This window comes from Brassica napus, chromosome C9, assembly GCF_020379485.1.
Source record: "Brassica napus cultivar Da-Ae chromosome C9, Da-Ae, whole genome shotgun sequence".
NCBI lineage: Eukaryota > Viridiplantae > Streptophyta > Magnoliopsida > Brassicales > Brassicaceae > Brassica > Brassica napus.
The window spans coordinates 20,381,346-20,399,836 of NC_063452.1; the positions used below are offsets into that span (position 1 = coordinate 20,381,346).

Consider the following 18,491-nt stretch of genomic DNA (forward strand, 5'->3'; position numbering starts at 1 on the left):
GAAGAATTTGTGATACAACGAGAGGAGAAGTGAATGAATGGGAAATTGTGGTATAAAAAATTTGATGCATTATGGCTTATATTTATAGAGGAGCAGACGTGATTCAAACTCTCGTGTGATAATGTCAAAGTGAATGAATGTTTTTAGGATTTATTAGTCACGAGAAGTGTATCTTGTGATTCTAGACTGTTGTTTCCAAAAACTAATAGTAGCCTCTTGTGACTAAAGGCTGTCGTGAGTAGTAGCATCTTATCTTTTCACTGAGTTGAAGAACGTGTCTATCCCTTGCCCTCATCTCCTCCATCACGGCGACGTCCCACCACTTCCATACATGGCATTCTCCATCGTCAGCTTGGTCACAAGTGTAGTAAAGTCTTCCCCCATTGTTAAGAGTCTTCGCCATTGCTAGTTTTGGTACGCCACCACAGTAGCATATATGCGGGAAGCCGAACTCAACTTCTGGTTGAGGTGGGTATTGAGGTGGGTATTGAGGCGGCTCACTACGGTTGAGCTCTTCTTGTTCCCTACGGTTGAGTTCTTCTTGCTCCCGACGGCTGAGCTCTTCTTGGTCCTGACGGATGAGCTCTTCTGTAGAGCTGTAGCCACACTCTGAAGAATCCTCATAATAATCCTCTGACATAGATGGCTGGGTGTAGCTATAGCGTCCCATTATAAAGTTTCCTGAAATAGACACAAGAAAATAAAAATGTTAACAGCAAACAAAGAGAAGAAAAATTAAATGTTAACAGCGTACAATAACTAAAAACAATGCATAACTTAAAACAGCAAACAACTTTCATTCATAGTTAACAGCATACAACGTACACACATAGAGCTTACATAAACATTTAAACTTATTTCTAACAGAGAAACATGGAAAAGGTTGAAACAAAGAAACATGGAGACTTAGATCAAAGCCAGCAGCTTATTCTTAGTTGCTTCTTCAGGCTCAGTAAGAGGATCTTTCTTGGCTAGAAGTGTGTCAAGAATCGCAAGCTTTGTTAGTCTCTCCTTGATCAAGAGATCCTCCTTCCTCATCAAGAGATCCTCCTTCTTCATCTCCCAAACGGTCTGACACTCCGACAGAGACCTTAATGGTGCGGAATTCTTCTTTTTAGCCTTCGCCGCCTTGATTCCTTCAGGACGGACCTCAGGATCACCAACGGAGCTGCTTGAAGCTTGAGAACATGTCTCTTTTCGCTTTGAATTCCCAGCAGGCTTAGGAGTGTTAAGGCTGAGCCATTTCTGCTCATAACTCAACACACACCAAGCATGGTCAAGAGTGAATTTTTTCCCGTGATCCGCAAAGTAGATGTCTTTGGCCAGCTTGAGCAGATCATTGTCATTCTGACCAGAACTCTTCTGTCTCTCAGCTGCAGCGTATGCAGCACAGAATTTTTTCGTGTAGTCATTGATCTTGTGCCACCTCTGCTTACAGTTGAGATGCTCACGATTATCACCACTAGCTTTAGCATGAGGACTTGACTCATAGAACTCACCAACTCGTTTCCATAATGTCCCTTTATTTTGATCAACGCCAACAACAGCATCCTTAGATGTGTTTAGCCATCCACTTATTAACACCTTGTCATCGGCTGGAGTCCAGTTCCTTCGCTCCCTAGAGGCAACAGGTGGGTTTTCGGGTGCAACTGGAGGATTTCGCGGCTGTTCACTAAAAGCAGGGATGTCTGATGCTCCAAAGTGATGAGGAGAACCATAACTTTCATAAGGAAAGGTCTGGCTGTTAAGAAAGCCGACGAAACTAGAACAAGGAGACTGACTATAAGGATTCAATGGATCCCTTGAATCCATTACGATTAGAACAGATAGAAGAGAGGAAGAGAGGATGAGAGAAAGAGATGTGTGTAAAACAAAGGTGAGAAGTTGTGTGTTGAAATAGGTGAGAAAGAGTTGTGAGAAGTTTGGAATAATAAGTTACCTTCTTAAAGTCCTAACCATAAACTACCGGGGTCTAATCAAACTTATTACAGTCACAACAACAAAAGAGAACAAAGCAGAAACAACGAAACTATAAAGAAGTGATTCCTAACTCGTTCACATTAACTCATCAAACAACAACAAAGGTTTATGTGACCAAACTAATAACATCTCTTCACGCAAACGAGCTTATTATAGTTGAACCAAACTTAAATGTCCACACAGACAGTACGCAACTATGAAAACTTAAACTTAAAAGCTACTTACCTAAACAATAAAGAAGACAGTAGTAATCAAGTCTATGTAAACTACTTCAATGTCAACAGAGGCAATTGTAAACTACTTCAAGTCTATGTAAACTACTTCAATGTCAACAGAGATAGTAGTAATCAATGTCAACAAGAAGGCAATACACTATCTTAAATGTCACAAACTACTTCAAGTCACAAAGAAGACAGTAGTAATTCTCTCTATGTAAACTACCACTCTATCACCTTCTTACGTCAGAAATATACAAGTAATTATAACAACATATCAAGTCTTTCTTACTACTAATCAACTATACGAAACCCATATCAAGTGATTATCAAGTAGTCAATTCAATGAGAACTAGTAATCAAAATTCAGTTCGTAACCCATTGGTTCTGTTCTTAATTCCCTAACCCAAAAAAACTAACCCTAATCAAGAGATTTGGACAAACCTGGATTCGTTTCGAGGAGAGATCGGTGTGGAGTGATCGGGAGAGATCGGTGTGGAGTGATAGAGGAGAGATCGGTGTGGAGTGATCGGGAGAAATCGGTGTGGAGTGATTGAGGAGAGATCGGTGTGGAGTGATCGGTGAAGATGAGAAACAGCGCCGGAACTCTTGTTTCCTCTATAAACAAACATGCAGAAACGAATCAAACACAAATACTCAGATGAATTTCCGATAATATGAACACAAACCCAGATCAATTATATCGTATATTAAACTCAAAAATCAAGAAATTAAGGTACGGGAAGGAACACGAACCTTCTGGGTGTTCGATTCGACGGATTTCGTACTCGATTATACGAGAAAACGGTGTGGATTGCGACGATCTCTTTCGCCACCGATATCGCCTGGGGAGAGAGAGAGAAGAAGGAGACGAAGTGAAATGAATTCAGACAAAACTCGACTCTCTCTCTCCCCTTCGGTTTGCCTCTCCCTTGCTGCCACGTAGCCCAAGGACTTCGTTAAAAACTTCTAATTCTGAAAACGTTTCCGCTATTTTTTTGGTATTTTTCATTTTCTTTTTGGCTTATATTGGTTGGGGACTTTTGCTAAGATGTTCCGATAATAATGCTCTCATGTGATATCTCATAAAAGACTGAAGAAGTTATTTGGGAAATTGCCAAAAAATGTCGCATTCATAGTACCATATTTTATGTTTACACTAACTTACTTTTACCTCATTTTAACGAAAGATAAAAAAACATTTATAACCCTAGGTTAACTAATCCCTCCGTTTCGTAAAGTTATATATTATAGAAAAAAAAATTGTTTCAAGAAGAGAATTTTTATCCGCTTAAAATTATTGGAAAAAGATAATCACAAAAAAATATGCAAATTTAATGTGTTTTCTTAAAATGGATGAAAAATCTAAAATATATAACATTTTGAAACGGAATGATCAATAAATATGTAAATAAATACTTAAAAAATAAAAATAAAAATAAAAAATAGTTTCAAAAACAATTTTCGATTTTTAGAAAGAAATTTTTTTAAAAAAAATTCAAAAAAAAAGTGATAAAAAAAGTTCGAATTTGAAAAAGTATAGTTTGAATGTATAAAAAAAAAAATTTCCTAGGATAGCTCTTTTTAAATTTTTGTCACAAAAATATCTTTCAATGAGAAAAATGACCAAAAAATTTTTATTAAAGAGTAAAAATATATTTATACCATAGGGTTAACTAATCTAGAGTTAGGGTTTATAGTTAAGGGGTGACTTTTGAGGATAGAGTTTCAAATTAAAAAAAAAAATTAAAAATTTTGAAATAAAAATGAGTTATTTTGGTCATTTTTCTTATTAAAAGCTATTTTTTTGACAAAAATTTAAAAATAACTATTTGAGAGAATTGCCCTAAATTTTCTTTTTTAAATAATGATTTATTATATATATATAGAACAAGATATAAGAGTTTTTTGCCCCATTAATGAAGAATATATTTTTGAAAATGTCTCTTTAGTGGTGGGAAACATTAATAATAGTACCAAAAAAATGATCAACATGAAAATTCCCCAAATTATTTTTATAATGAAATATTATTGTTTTACTAAATTTTAGTTTGAAAAAAAGTATTTAGTTTTACAAATAAAATAAAAGATCCAATTAAAATTGCATATTTTATCGGATATTTGGGACCTCGAATATCCAAATGATGTGAGGGCAAAATTAAATCATATGTACAAAACTAGGAATACTTTCGAAACCCCAAGATATCTGATTTTATTAATAAAATGTACAATTAAATAAATGATAAATAAAAAATTAAATACATATAATATTAGAAAATAAATTTTAGTGTGAAATTTAGTGTTGTGGTTGGAAAAAAACATTTTTTTAGTGCTGAAACTTCACCAAAATAGTGTGATTTTGACACTAAAACAGTGTTATGAGTTGGTCTTAGGAGCATGATTATTGGGAGGTTCTTATGGTGTGGTTCTTAACGGAATATAAGAACCCGTCTCTTAAGTTTTAACTAAAAACGATAAGAACCGTCACTTAAAACTCTTAGTTAAGAGACAAGTTCTTATTTAATATTTCTTATAATGAAATATTATTGTTTTACTAAATTTTAGTTTAAAAAAAAGTATTTAGTTTTACAAAGCAAATAAAAGATCCAATTAAAATTGCATATTTTATCGGATATTTGGGACCTCAAATATTCAAATGATGTGAGGGCAAAATTAAATCATACGTACAAAACTAAGAATACTTTCGAACCCCAAGATATCTGATTTTATTAATAAAATGTACAATTAAATAAATGATAAATAAAAAATTAAATACATATAATATTAGAAAATAAATTTTAGTGTGAAATTTAGTGTTGTAGTTGGAAAAAAACATTTTTTTAGTGCTGAAACTGCACCAAAATAGTGTGATTTTGACACTAAAACAGTGTTATGAGTTGGTCTTAAGAGCATGATTATTGGGAGGTTCTTATGGTGTGATTCTTAACGAAATATAAGAACCCGTCTCTTAAGTTTTAACTAAAAACGATAAGAACCGTCACTTAAAACTCTTAGTTAAGAGACCGGTTCTTATTTAATATTTCTTATAATGAAATATTATAGTTTTATTAAATTTTAGTTTAAAAAAAAGTATTTAGTTTTACAAATCAAATAAAAGATCCAATTAAAATTGCATATTTTATCGGATATTTGGGACCTCAAATATCCAAATGATGTGAGGGCAAAATTAAATCATACGTACAAAACTAGGAATACTTTCGAAACCCCAAGATATCTGATTTTATTAATAAAATGTACAATTAAATAAATGATAAATAAAAATTAAATACATATAATATTAGAAAATAAATTTTAGTGTGAAATTTAGTGTTGTAGTTGGAAAAAAACATTTTTTTAGTGCTGAAACTGCACCAAAATAGTGTGATTTTGACACTAAAACAGTGTTATGAGTTGGTCTTAAGAGCATGATTATTGGGAGGTTCTTATGGTGTGATTCTTAACGAAATATAAGAACCCGTCTCTTAAGTTTTAACTAAAAACGATAAGAACCGTCACTTAAAACTCTTAGTTAAGAGACATGTTCTTATTTAATATTTCTTATAATGAAATATTATTGTTTTACTAAATTTTAGTTTAAAAAAAAGTACCAAAAAAATGATCAACATGAAAATTCCCCAAATTATTTTTATAATGAAATATTATTGTTTTACTAAATTTTAGTTTGAAAAAAAGTATTTAGTTTTACAAATAAAATAAAAGATCCAATTAAAATTGCATATTTTATCGGATATTTGGGACCTCGAATATCCAAATGATGTGAGGGCAAAATTAAATCATACGTACAAAACTAGGAATACTTTCGAAACCCCAAGATATCTGATTTTATTAATAAAATGTACAATTAAATAAATGATAAATAAAAAATTAAATACATATAATATTAGAAAATAAATTTTAGTGTGAAATTTAGTGTTGTGGTTGAAAAAAAACATTTTTTTAGTGCTGAAACTGCACCAAAATAGTGTGATTTTGACACTAAAACAGTGTTATGGGTTGGTCTTAAGAGCATGATTATTGGGAGGTTCTTACGGTGTGGTTCTTAACGGAATATAAGAACCCGTCTCTTAAAACTCTTAGTTAATAGACGGGTTCTTATTTAATATTTCGTATAATGAAATATTATTGTTTTACTAAATTTTAGTTTAAAAAAAAAGTATTTAGTTTTACAAATCAAATAAAAGATCCAATTAAAATTGCATATTTTATCAGATATTTGGGACCTCGAATATCCAAATGATGTGAGGGCAAAATTAAATCATACTTACAAAACTAGGAATATTTTCGAAACTCCAAGATATCTGATTTTATTAATAAAATGTACGATTAAATAAATGATAAATAAAAAATTAAATACATATAATATTAGAAAATAAATTTTAGTGTGAAATTTAGTGTTGTGGTTGGAAAATAACATTTTTTTAGCGCTGAAACTGCACCAAAATAAATAGTGTGATTTTGACTCGTAAGTAAAATAGTGTTACGGGTTGGCCCCCGAGATATCTGATTCGTACCCAACTCTTATTGGTTGTCACTACTATCGTTGGACAAAGCACGTTATGATACGCCTCTTGGGCCTACTACTTTCAAATCGGACTTTTCTCACTCATTCCATTATTAACAAACCCGATTCGACTCGACCCGACCCGGTTTACAAGATAGTGAGAAGAAAAAGAAGAAACGACACTCCACACAACCACAAGTGCCTGCTGCCACTTTCTCTCTAATCTCTTCTTCCTTCCTGCGTCAATGGCGACTCAAGGTCAGGTTATCACTTGCAAAGGTATATGCTTTACTCCATATATATACACTCTTTGAAACCCTATCTACTGTTGTAGATCAATCTAATTTCGACTCCGATCTCCATAGCTGCGGTGGCTTACGAGCCGAACAAGCCTCTCGTCATCGAAGATGTTCAAGTCGCTCCTCCTCAGGCCGGTGAGGTTCGGATCAAGATCCTATTCACGGCTCTCTGTCACACCGACGCCTACACTTGGAGCGGCAAGGTTCACTCTTTTCTCTCCACTGCTACGGATTAGGGATTCAAATCTTTGATCCTCTTTCCATTTGCAGGATCCTGAAGGTCTCTTCCCATGTATCCTCGGTCATGAAGCTGCTGGGTACGTTCCCTAATCATCACATCCAATTTACTCCCTTTTAGAAAATATCGAAAAAATAAAAGATTTCAAAAATATACATTTTTCTATTTTTTCAATGTAAACTTCAGAAAACATAATTATGTTTATTACAATTATACTAGGTGTAATATATATTCTTAATATTTTTTTACTATTCTATTTATTTTATGCTAATGTATTTAATTAGATATAAATATTTTTTTGTACGTTTTCGGTCTTTTATTTGGTAATTGAATCCCAAGTTTTTTTTTAATATTAAAGAGTCTAGTTTTAAAAATTTTGGCTCAAGTGTAAGCATATTCAATACTAAAGAACAAATCTTTAATTTAGTAGTATAGTTCTTGGCCATGTACAACTATACAGAGAACTTGAATAAAATTCAATAATGCACATCAGTGTAATTTTTAGGATTGGTTTAAAGAAATATGATACTTGGTTTGCATACCAAGAATGTGCATGTTAAACATGTATCACTAAATATTAAAAATTTAAATAAGCGTCATGTCATAAAAACAAAACAATATTAAATTAAACTCTAAATAAAATTTACATTGTCACGAATAGTAATTAATTCTAACTTAGTTAAACATTTTCCTGTTGCAATGATATATTTTAAAGATTCAACATTCATGACTTTGCCAATAATATCTAAAACACAAAACATTAGAAAGAACTTGTGAACAAACATTTCATAAATTGAGTACATCAATAAAAACAAAGTATGATATAGAAAATTCACCGACTAAACATTCCTTTTCATATTGAAGTCGCAAAATTTCTTTAAATTCCATGAAATAATTATTTTTTAACTCTTTTGAAAAATCATCACAAGGTATGATTTTGGTTGTTCTATAGAAATTTATCTTAAAAAAAGCAGAGGAGGCGTTTTATATTTTATGGTCTAATCACCAGAAGTGAAATTATGCAGAATAAAATAATCTCATTTGACATAACTTAGATCAGAAATTACCAAAAGACAAGTCGCCAAAAAAGAACATTTATCAATAGAAGCATGAGTCCCTAGTTCCCTAAAAAAATAAATTTCAAAATAATTGACTAACACCAAATCGTATAATTAATGTGAATCAATAATGAAATAAATTAATATTTACAATGGTATCAACCAACATCTTCAGTTGAAACAAATTTTGATTTTTTCATGATTATAAAGTATCAACACCTTCACTCTAATTTTATAGCAATATTTAGCTGACTCAATATCTCCAATAAGAAAAAGTGAAACATGTTTCTTTTCCAAAAGACAACGTTAGTGTTTCATATTATTTAAAGATGAAATTTTGTAAATTTTGTGTGTATTTCCCATCGAACGTATGATGAGAATATATACAATCATAGCATAGAGTCGGAAAATTATAATAATAGATTATTAAAATGGATACTAAGATAAAGTCAGCATCATAATTCTATGTATTAGCATTTACATACTACTATAACTATAATACGATCTAGACTAAGATAAATATCACTTATACATTATCTTCTTTTTTTTTTTTTTTTTTTTTTTTTTTTTGTCACTGGGCGCTCTCTGGAATCCCGGAGGAGTCGAACCCGTGTGCCTTGGGATCCAGTTCACTCTAGTGTTTTACCACTAGGCTATTCTGTCCCGGCTCACTTATACATTATCTATACTATCATTAAGCTATAAACTATATTAAAATATAGATTATGTTCCACATCTAGTAACGAATATGATTTTAAAATAGAATAATAAGAATTGATCATAACTTGTCAAAGTTACAATTAAAAAAAAAATGTATCTAATTACAAATCTTGAAATAGTTGTATTATTTAAATTAATAAATTAATGATGACTCAGTTAAAAACTAATAATAAATTAATGAATAGCTAAAACCTAATAAAACATGACAAATTAGCAAAATTAACTTAAATCATGGAGAACATGACAAATAAGAAAAATTAAAATAATTATATATCTAGTTACAAAGTGTATAGTTTTATCATTTAAATTAATAAATGAATGACCTCAGCCAAAAACTGAATAATAAATTAATGATTAAGTTAAAACCTAATAAAAACATGACAAATGAGCAAAATCAAAATAATTATATATCTAATTACATATTTTATAGTTATATTATTATTTAAATTAATAAATTATTGACTCAGCTTAAACCTAACTAAAACATGACAAATAAGCAAAATTACCTAAAATCATGGAAATCATGACAAATAAGCTAAATCACTTCATAAATAATAGTATAGATTTAAAGCTGTGAAAAATAGTTAATTACGAAAAAAAATAATGCATTGGTAACTAAACAGGGTGGTTGAGAGTGTTGGTGAAGGTGTGACTGAAGTTCAACCTGGAGACCATGTTATCCCTTGCTATCAAGCCGAGTGCCGTGAATGCAAGTTCTGCAAATCCGGCAAGACTAACCTCTGCGGCAAGGTTCGGTCCGCTACAGGTGTTGGGGTTATGATGAACGACCGTAAGAGCCGGTTCTCGGTTAATGGGAAACCCATTTATCACTTCATGGGCACCTCCACGTTTAGTCAGTACACTGTTGTTCATGACGTCAGTGTCGCCAAGATTGATCCTAAGGCTCCTTTGGAGAAAGTCTGCCTTCTTGGATGTGGTGTTCCCACTGGTAAGAAATGATCGATCAAACTCAGATTGATTATGTGCACTCCTTGTTACGCCATTGTACTGCTACCTATTATGTTTATTGAAGCAACATTACATATACTGATATAAGATTTGAGATCTAAATGGTTTCTTTACCACCCTCTCTTTGCTATCTAATATAATCTAATATAATGTTATGAACCTATTTGGTCTTGTGAGTTTTTGGTGATGTTCAAGTCTATGGTCTTTAACAGTGTATCATATTTCTTGATCTTATTAGGCCTTGGAGCAATTTGAAATACTGCAAACTTGATTGATTATGTGCAGTCTTTGTTACACATTTATCTGCTCAGTTTGCTGTAAAGTCTCTTTGGCGTGTGTTAACTACCCACCCACATCACTGATAAGATTGATCTACATGTTTTCTTCACCATCCTGTTTATACTTTCTGATAGGAACCTAAAGTAGTAGCTCACTTCCTTATTTGGCTTTTTGGTGATACTGAAGTAGCTAACAGTACTATATCATGTTTCTTGATCCTATCAGGCCTTGGAGCTGTTTGGAACACAGCAAAAGTAGAACCAGGGTCTAATGTTGCCATCTTTGGTCTTGGGACTGTGGGACTTGCTGTAAGCTACTACCTTTCTAAACCTTCCCATGATTCATTTTCTCCATGGAAGTGAACGTTTTGGTTAAATTTATTTACATTGTCAATGGATAGGTTGCTGAGGGTGCGAAAACAGCTGGTGCTACAAGGATCATTGGCATTGATATCGACAGCAAGAAGTATGAAACTGGTAAAAACTTCTTATCCTTTTTTTTATTGGCTTGGTTAATCAGACAATACATTGAGTTCTTTCTTGGTTGGAATATCAGCAAAGAAATTTGGTGTGAACGAGTTTGTGAACCCAAAGGACCACCAAAAGCCAATTCAGGAAGTGATTGTCGACCTCACTGATGGAGGTGTTGACTACAGCTTTGAGTGCATCGGGAATGTCTCCGTGATGAGAGACGCATTGGAGTGCTGTCACAAGGTAAACTCAAGAACCCATTAAGAGCCTATAGAACTTACATAAGACGAGAGGGTGTGCTTTAAGAGTAAAGACGATGGTGTAGGGATGGGGAACATCAGTTATAGTGGGTGTTGCAGCATCAGGACAAGAAATATCAACACGACCGTTCCAACTTGTGACTGGCCGCGTGTGGAAAGGAACAGCATTTGGTGGTTTCAAGAGTCGAACCCAAGTGCCTTGGCTTGTAGAGAAGTATATGAACAAGGTCAGAAGAAATTTTAACTTAAAGCAACGATTCTGATTTTATCTTCTCTTCAAACACTTGACTTTTTGTATGACGAGTGCAGGAGATAAAAGTGGATGAGTACATAACGCACAGCATGACATTGGGAGAGATCAATAAGGCTTTTGATCTGCTGCATGATGGCACTTGTCTTCGTTGTGTCCTCAGTACCAGCGATTGATACACCAATGGGTTTATGTCGTCTCTCTCTCTCTCTGCTTTATCATGCGTCTTGTGACTCGTCAATTTCCTGAGCAACAGACTCGAACCGTGTGTGCGCTTTAATAATTTTTGATTAAAAGACCGAGAAGCATCATTAATAATAAGCAACCATGTTTATGGAGATTACATGGATCTAGTGTTCGATTAAGATGACCAACATCGTACTAGATGCTCATTGAAAACTGAATGTGATAGCAAAAATGGTTTTATTGTTTCAAAGTGTCATACTGGTTTAAAGTAGTAACTTCTGTCATTTTTATGGGTTTAAACACACAACTTTTCTCTAACATAAACTCTCAAAGAGTCGGACAAAACAATTAAATTGAAAAAAGGACAAACAAAGCAACTGCAACACACTGAAGTTCCAAATTCAAACCAATGATGAAAAGGAACACACAAAAATTGAAATGTTACATAACTAAAGCTATTCTCAAAGGAAGGTGTAAGAGAGTCCAAGCCTTGAAAACACAAACTAAAAGAAGAGAGATTCAGCTGCTTTTCTTTTGTTCCTTACTTAGCGGCCAACACGGTTGTAACCGTTGCCTCTTGCCCTATAGTCACCACCTCCATCCCGGTTTCCTCGGGAAGAACCAAACCGGCCTCTTGGTGCTTCTGTTGGGTATCCACCCCTTCCGCGTCCTCCCCTTCCTGGTCGAAAGAAATCACAATCACAGTGAGTTACATGAGGTTAACTTTCATTCTTATGAGTAATGTAAGAGAGAGACACTCAGAAAAGGTTATATACTACAAGAAATTGTTTGGACATAGATCACAGTTTCTACAGAAGACTTACTTGCTCCGCGAACACCAGCGGGATTAGGTCTTCGTCCCTCAATGTATACGTGTCTTCCACCCAAGTATATTGGAGAAGCCTATTTATTACACACAGGGAAACCGATAAGAACAAACCGAAATGCTAACAGAGGAAGACACTTAATCTGGTGAAGAATATCACGAAACCTTTATAGCATTCTCGACGGAAGTCATGTCCTCAAACTCAACAAAGGCATAGCAAACACCAACAACATCCTGCATGTTCGGTTGTGGAAGATTATTTAGCTTTAGTGCTTCTTCTTCATATTACTTCCACAAAAAGCAAAAGCAAGAAAATTATACCTTGCGGGTTCTTAGGAAAACACCATCAGGTTTGATTGTACCAAAGTTCTTGAACTCTTCCTCGATTTCAGACGCAGATATGTCGGAAGGCAAATTCCTAACGTACACTGACTTCATCTCAACTGCAACAAAATAAACCAATAAATGAATTAATGCATTTTTCCAAAATGAGAAAGAAAATCAAACAGCAACACACCCTAACCTAATTAACTTCTATAACCATTTTATATGAGGAAGTTCAAAACTTTTACTGGTCCAGAGTATAAAACAACTTACAGTCCTCAAATCCGAAGCCATCTTCGGCCTCTGCTCCATAGTCGGTAACATATGGTTGCTGCGCAGGGGCAAGAGGCGCAGCCACCTGAGGGGAAGGAGTCATCAGTGGTTGATCCCACTCATTAATCTCTTGGGAGTTCCGGTTATGTGATGGTTGTGTAGAAACAACAGGCGCCGCAGCTGCTTCCTTTGCAACCCGTAACTGTGGATAAGAGAAATAATAACACATCTCCAGTTTATAAATCCAATTTTCTATAACCAAACTGAGACAATACCAAATATGAATGAACACCGCAAGATACATGCTTCCTAAGTCGATTAGATATGATGTTTAGTAACAACTACACGTGACCATAGAGGGTGTGTACTTACAATGGAAGCATAACTCATCTTGGATTTTTCACCAGCGGGTGGTTCCTCTGGAGGTGCAGCCCGAGATTCATGGACCACATCAACCACAACTTCCTCCCTAGGTGTTTCCTCAACCTCCTCAACTTCATCCTCGTAGTCTTCATGATGTTGGTCCTCTTGCAGACTGTACTTATCTACAGGATCATCTTTGATTTGGACAGCATCCACATAATCTCTCGCCTCTTGCTCCAGAACATAGTCAGGAACTGGAAATCCAAAACAGTGATGACACTTTGAATATACAACAATTAATAATTAGCTTTTGAATTGACTTGCGCAAACAAAACCTTGGGGTTCTTCAGGATGAGGGTTTGGAGGATTGAGCTGAGCCTCGTCCCGGTTGGTCTCGGACAAATAAGAAGGCTGATGATAGGAGACAATGAACTGAAAAATATCATTGAGAACAAAGTAACCCTTCTCCTGAGGAGCAAGAAAGAAAGTCTGCATGAAACTCCTCCTGTTGCTGAACTCCTTTGTCTTGACGGATCCTGAAACAGCCACGAGAACACCACCTTCCCAGGACTCAACTGAATTGATGGTCTTCACTTCGATGGCAGTGAAGTTCAGTGACATGACCATGTTGTGAATATTCTGCAATAATTAGAAACTCAATCCTAATTAACCAAAGCACAAAACTTTACTAATCGAACAAAGCACAAATCATAAAAAACAGATGCAAGAAACGATTGGAATCTATTATCACAAAAACTGAATCCTAATTAACTAAATTGGTAATGAAGAGAAATAAAGATTTATCATTATGACGATGATTACCAGCAAAGTATCAGCTGTTTCGCTGGAATCACCATCGACGCGGATGGCTTTGCTAGTGTCGGAGTAAAACTGGTGGATGAGATCTGGCTGCTGCTGCAACACTTGATAGTACTGTCCCACGAAGTACGAACCCACCTGCACACACAACACCGATTCAGATACTCAACACAAAAACCGATAAGAGGAAAAGAAACTCGCCTGCATCGCTCCAGGATAAGGAGTCGCCATTATTAACACCTCTAAAGCTCAACGAGCAAGATCCCAAGGAGGAGGAGGAGATCGGAACGCTCCAATACGAACAAGTTTCCAACTTAAGCGAAACGGATCTGAGAAGGATAGGAACGAAATGGAGAGTTTAGATCTAACGAGGAAGAAGAAGACGAAGACTGACTAAAAGGGGGAGGGGGGTTTTGAGTGTACTGTTTAGATAGGGTTACGAGGAGGCGTTTCTCTTTTTGGTTTTGAGATATGGGACCTTATATTTTTCTCTCTCTTTAATTTCTCCCCCGTATGTTTTGGATTCGTACTGATATATCCCTACTTCCATTACACTGTTTAAATATTTTAGTTTTTTTTTTTTGACTTATCGATACTTTAATTTCTCAAAATCTAAAAATAAATATAAATATAACCCATTTTGGAATAATATATGCCAAAAAACCTAAGCATAAGATAGAAGTTGGTTTTGCTTGAATATTTGAATGCAAAATCAATATATATATATATATATATATCACGTATTTTTTTTTGGTGATTGAGTATTGTTTAGCTAATTTAGATGTTTACTTTTGACTATTTGTATGCATTTTCAAATATTCTGGATAAATTTAAAATATCATATTTATTTAGGATATTTTTAGATATTAGTTATAAATATAATTAACATTACTAAGTATATAAATCTAATTTGGATACGTGAAATATTTTGATTTATATCGGGTTTGGTTTGGGTTTTCAGATACCAAAGTTTTGAAACTGTTCGGATATTCAACCAGTTTTAGTTTGAGTTATGTACTATTTTTCCAAATCGAATTCGGTTCTGTTTTTTGGATAAGGATCTTTCGCTAGTAATATAACTTTGGTTTAGACCTTTTAATTTTAGTAACACGCTACAAGATTAATAATAATTGTTTATAACGTTTAATTTTAAGTTAGAAATATGTTTTCGACTTCAAATAATAAGGCATTAGAATAAATGACAAATCTTCTAAGTAGTTTTTTTTTAGTTTTTGTCTCTTAAAATCACCAAAATGAATTTTATTAAAAATATAAATGTTTATTATTTTAATTAATAATTTATTAAATATATATATATGTATATATATATTAAAATTGAAAATATTTTCTTTGAATGATTTATGTGAAAACTTCAAATTTCGAAAATATATAAATTGACAATTTTTTCGTATAGTTTTAAGTACTCTCTATTAATATATCATTTCTCATGTTCGCTGATCGCTGATCGCTTAACTTTTTTTTATCAACCGGACAATCGCTTACTTTATATTCTATTTTTTTTCTTTTTCCCTTATGCTGCCATGATCAAATTATTATTTTTTTCTTTCATGTTGGCCTCAACAAAGGCAGTTTTTTTTTTGCATATTACAATTTTTCAGTGTAGATTGATTATTCCTTTTTTATTATGTGAACAAAACTATTTTTCCTTTTATTTTCTAAATTTTAACAATCTATCAGTCTTATGCCATAAACATATATTTAAAATATTTTATCACTTGTTCAAATTTAGCTTATACTTTGATAATAATATATTTATTTATTATATACATATATTCATAGAACTAAAATTAGAAATAATATTCTGAACAATTTTTTGGTTATTTATTTTATGTATTTATAAATAAATATGAAAATTTATATATATTTTAATATATATGCTTTTGGTTTAAAGTTTTCTGGATCAGTGCACTGTTAGTAACATGCTGATGATACTTTTCTTTTGGGAGAATCTCTGATTTTTTATTATATATAATGTATAAATTATTATATCATATTCCTTTGTATTATCTTTACGGTTGAAGTTTTTTGATGTTATGCTATGATATTCATCCTCAATTTCCATTATGAAAAAAAAAATTTCATAATCAAATTGTTGAAATAGTTTTAATGAAATCGTTTCATTTTCAAAATGTAAATCTTTGATCTGTTTGTTTTATTACACCATATCATTTTATTTATACACGCACCAAGAATAGGTAAGCAAAGAAAATAACTAAGACCGCGAAAACTAAACCTAGTACCCATAGAAAATTTTGATTTTATTCCACTCGCATATGTGTTTAACTATGAAGAGTTTTATGTACCAACAGAAAAGTTTGAGTGTATTCAAGTCGTGTGTGTTCAACTATGAAGAGTTCTATGTACGCATCGATCTCAAGATTAATGCCATGAAAATGATAAAAAAAAGAAGAAGATAGGATAAGAAAGTTATCGCTTATATTTTACTTATGTTTTTCTTATATATTATTTATTTTAGTTTTTTTTCACTTTCATGTTTAGTTATTGTTTAATTATTTATTACGACAAACTTAATGTTTTTATTACTAAAACAAATCCAGTTCACAAATATAAAAAAAATTTAAAATTTATATTTTTTTCATTAAATTTAAATTTTATCAAAATAATGCTTCTCTTTAAAGCGTGAATAAAAACTTGCTTATTTTTATCATTGGAGTCACAAAATTTTCCAATCAATATGGTTTTTTCATTTTTTTTTAATATAATACAATACTAGCATTGAACATCTTCACCGTCTCATCATCGGCCACTTAAGCTAAATCTAATTCAAATCAACAAGTGAGCTTGGTTAACTGCTTCTTCGTTTATATAGTTTACACTATTGGTATTCCGGCGCTACGCGCCGAGTTCATATATTTTATTCTGTAATAAATTTACAATTTATTTTATGGTTTTAGTAATGAAAATATTTTCAAGAAAATATGAAAATGAAAATATTTTGAAAGATAATGATATACGTTTCCATCCATTTGATAGTGATTAGCTACCATAGTGTTATTCTGTTTTGAAATTGCTTAGGTCAAATAGGAAGAGCGTAAGTGGTTGTGACTGATTGATTCAGTTAAAGTTGAATAAATAGATGATAGTCGTGACAAACTAAATTTAGTTGAAATTTAAACTTAATGTGTAGTTGATGTTTGAAAAGGAATAATGTAAATGCATGTGTTTGTTTTTGTGATTATCTTATTTGAAAAAGATAATAAATTGTTTAATCCTCTTAAAATAGTAACAATTCTTGCATATTTTGTCCATTTGAAAGATGTGGCAATTTGTTGGGAGCTTCATTGTGGCTGTATTGGTTAAATACTTTGTGGATCCCAAATCAAGCAAGTGAATTCTTAATCCATTGTGGCGGGGTGTATGTTAATTTTGTAGCCAAATGTTTGATATATGTTGATACTGTTGATATTTGTTGATATCCTAATTAGAAGTAAGTATTCAGATTTTGTGGGGATGAAATGGTGGTTAGTTTTGATGTTTACTTTAGAAGTATTTACTGGTTAGTTTTGATATTTACTTCAGAAGTATTTATTTAACATTTACCAAAAAAGTATTTATTGGTTAGTTTTTACTTACGTAAGTTCATTTGGGGTGAATTATAATTATTTGAACTCCTATTTGTTTTTTTGTTTGAAACTTTGCTAACTCCTATTTGTTTGTAAGACAATTGTACTTGTTGTGATTTTTACGTGGTCTGATTCTATTTTATTTTCTAAAAAAAAAGAATAGGAAATAGAAAGTGTTTATTTAGGGATTGCATTTATTTGGTATTTTGAAATAGAAAATAAAAAAAAATTACAAATAATCGAAATAATATATATAATTATATATATTCAATTTATTTTTTCATTAAAAATATTTTATTTTCACTGATGATTTTTATTTTATTATTTTTTAATTGTTTTTTAAATCATATACTTGTTTAACCACTAAAATGTGTGAAAATATAAGTATTTCATCTTATTGTTAATATTTGTTCTGTTTTAATTTTGATAATAAGTAGAACACATTTTAATATTTCTTTGGACTTTGACAATGTCAAATAAAATTGATTAATACTCAGAAAACCATAGTTTAGACCAAGTATTTACGCCGACTTTGTTATAATATTTTTCTCTTTAAATGTCGGCCAGGTAATCTTGCTGATTTTCTTTATGGTTTTAATAACGCAAATTGATGGCGTTTAGGTAAAACTGTAAAAAGTACTCATGCAAGTTAACTTGAATAAATGTAAGATTCATATATCTTACTGAACAGACTAATCCTTGAGAAGCTTAGAGTCTCAATCTACAAAGGTCTGCGGTTTATAGCAACACTCGATGATACGTAAAGTGCAGGCTATCTACAAACAAATAGACTGTATGGTAAAGTGCAGGCTATCTACAAACAAATAGACTGTAT

At 32.4% G+C, this 18,491-nt stretch overlaps 3 protein-coding genes across 3 annotated transcripts; 1 reads left to right on the top strand and 2 right to left on the bottom strand.

Annotated features, from left to right (window-relative positions):
• Positions 1–906: 906 nt before the first annotated feature.
• Positions 907–1,812, bottom strand: LOC111209429 (glutathione S-transferase T3-like). The gene has a single exon (XM_022709321.1). The coding sequence runs from the start codon at positions 1,810–1,812 to the stop codon at positions 907–909; it is 906 nt and encodes a 301-aa protein (XP_022565042.1).
• A 4,926-nt stretch (positions 1,813–6,738) lies between these two features.
• Positions 6,739–11,603, top strand: LOC106418151 (alcohol dehydrogenase class-3-like). Its single transcript, XM_048767556.1, has 9 exons — positions 6,739–6,996; positions 7,083–7,219; positions 7,287–7,333; positions 9,656–9,981; positions 10,506–10,588; positions 10,681–10,756; positions 10,836–10,993; positions 11,076–11,237; positions 11,320–11,603. The coding sequence occupies exons 1-9, from the start codon at positions 6,963–6,965 to the stop codon at positions 11,434–11,436; spliced, it is 1,140 nt and encodes a 379-aa protein (XP_048623513.1). The 5' UTR covers positions 6,739–6,962; the 3' UTR covers positions 11,437–11,603.
• Positions 11,604–11,778: 175 nt separating this feature from the next.
• On the bottom strand, positions 11,779–14,505 carry LOC106418150 (nuclear transport factor 2). Its single transcript, XM_048767555.1, has 9 exons — positions 14,253–14,505; positions 14,055–14,189; positions 13,568–13,871; positions 13,242–13,486; positions 12,870–13,071; positions 12,594–12,715; positions 12,438–12,506; positions 12,271–12,349; positions 11,779–12,125 (listed from the first exon to the last, which is right to left on the bottom strand). Exons 1-9 carry the CDS (start codon positions 14,280–14,282, stop codon positions 11,992–11,994), a joined length of 1,320 nt encoding a protein of 439 aa, XP_048623512.1. The 5' UTR covers positions 14,283–14,505; the 3' UTR covers positions 11,779–11,991.
• Positions 14,506–18,491: the final 3,986 nt, after the last annotated feature.

Coding starts and splice junctions, on each gene's coding strand:
- LOC111209429 (XM_022709321.1), bottom strand. CDS start 1,812: ATGGATTCAAGGGATCCATTGAATCCTTATAGTCAGTCTCCTTGTTCT.
- LOC106418151 (XM_048767556.1), top strand. CDS start 6,963: ATGGCGACTCAAGGTCAGGTTATCACTTGCAAAG. Junction 7,220..7,286: donor CCTACACTTGGAGCGGCAAG/GTTCACTCTTTT, acceptor TTCCATTTGCAG/GATCCTGAAGGTCTCTTCCC. Junction 7,334..9,655: donor CTCGGTCATGAAGCTGCTGG/GTACGTTCCCTA, acceptor GTAACTAAACAG/GGTGGTTGAGAGTGTTGGTG.
- LOC106418150 (XM_048767555.1), bottom strand. CDS start 14,282: ATGGCGACTCCTTATCCTGGAGCGATGCAG. Junction 13,072..13,241: donor AGATGAGTTATGCTTCCATT/GTAAGTACACAC, acceptor TCTTATCCACAG/TTACGGGTTGCAAAGGAAGC. Junction 12,350..12,437: donor CCGTCGAGAATGCTATAAAG/GTTTCGTGATAT, acceptor TGTAATAAATAG/GCTTCTCCAATATACTTGGG.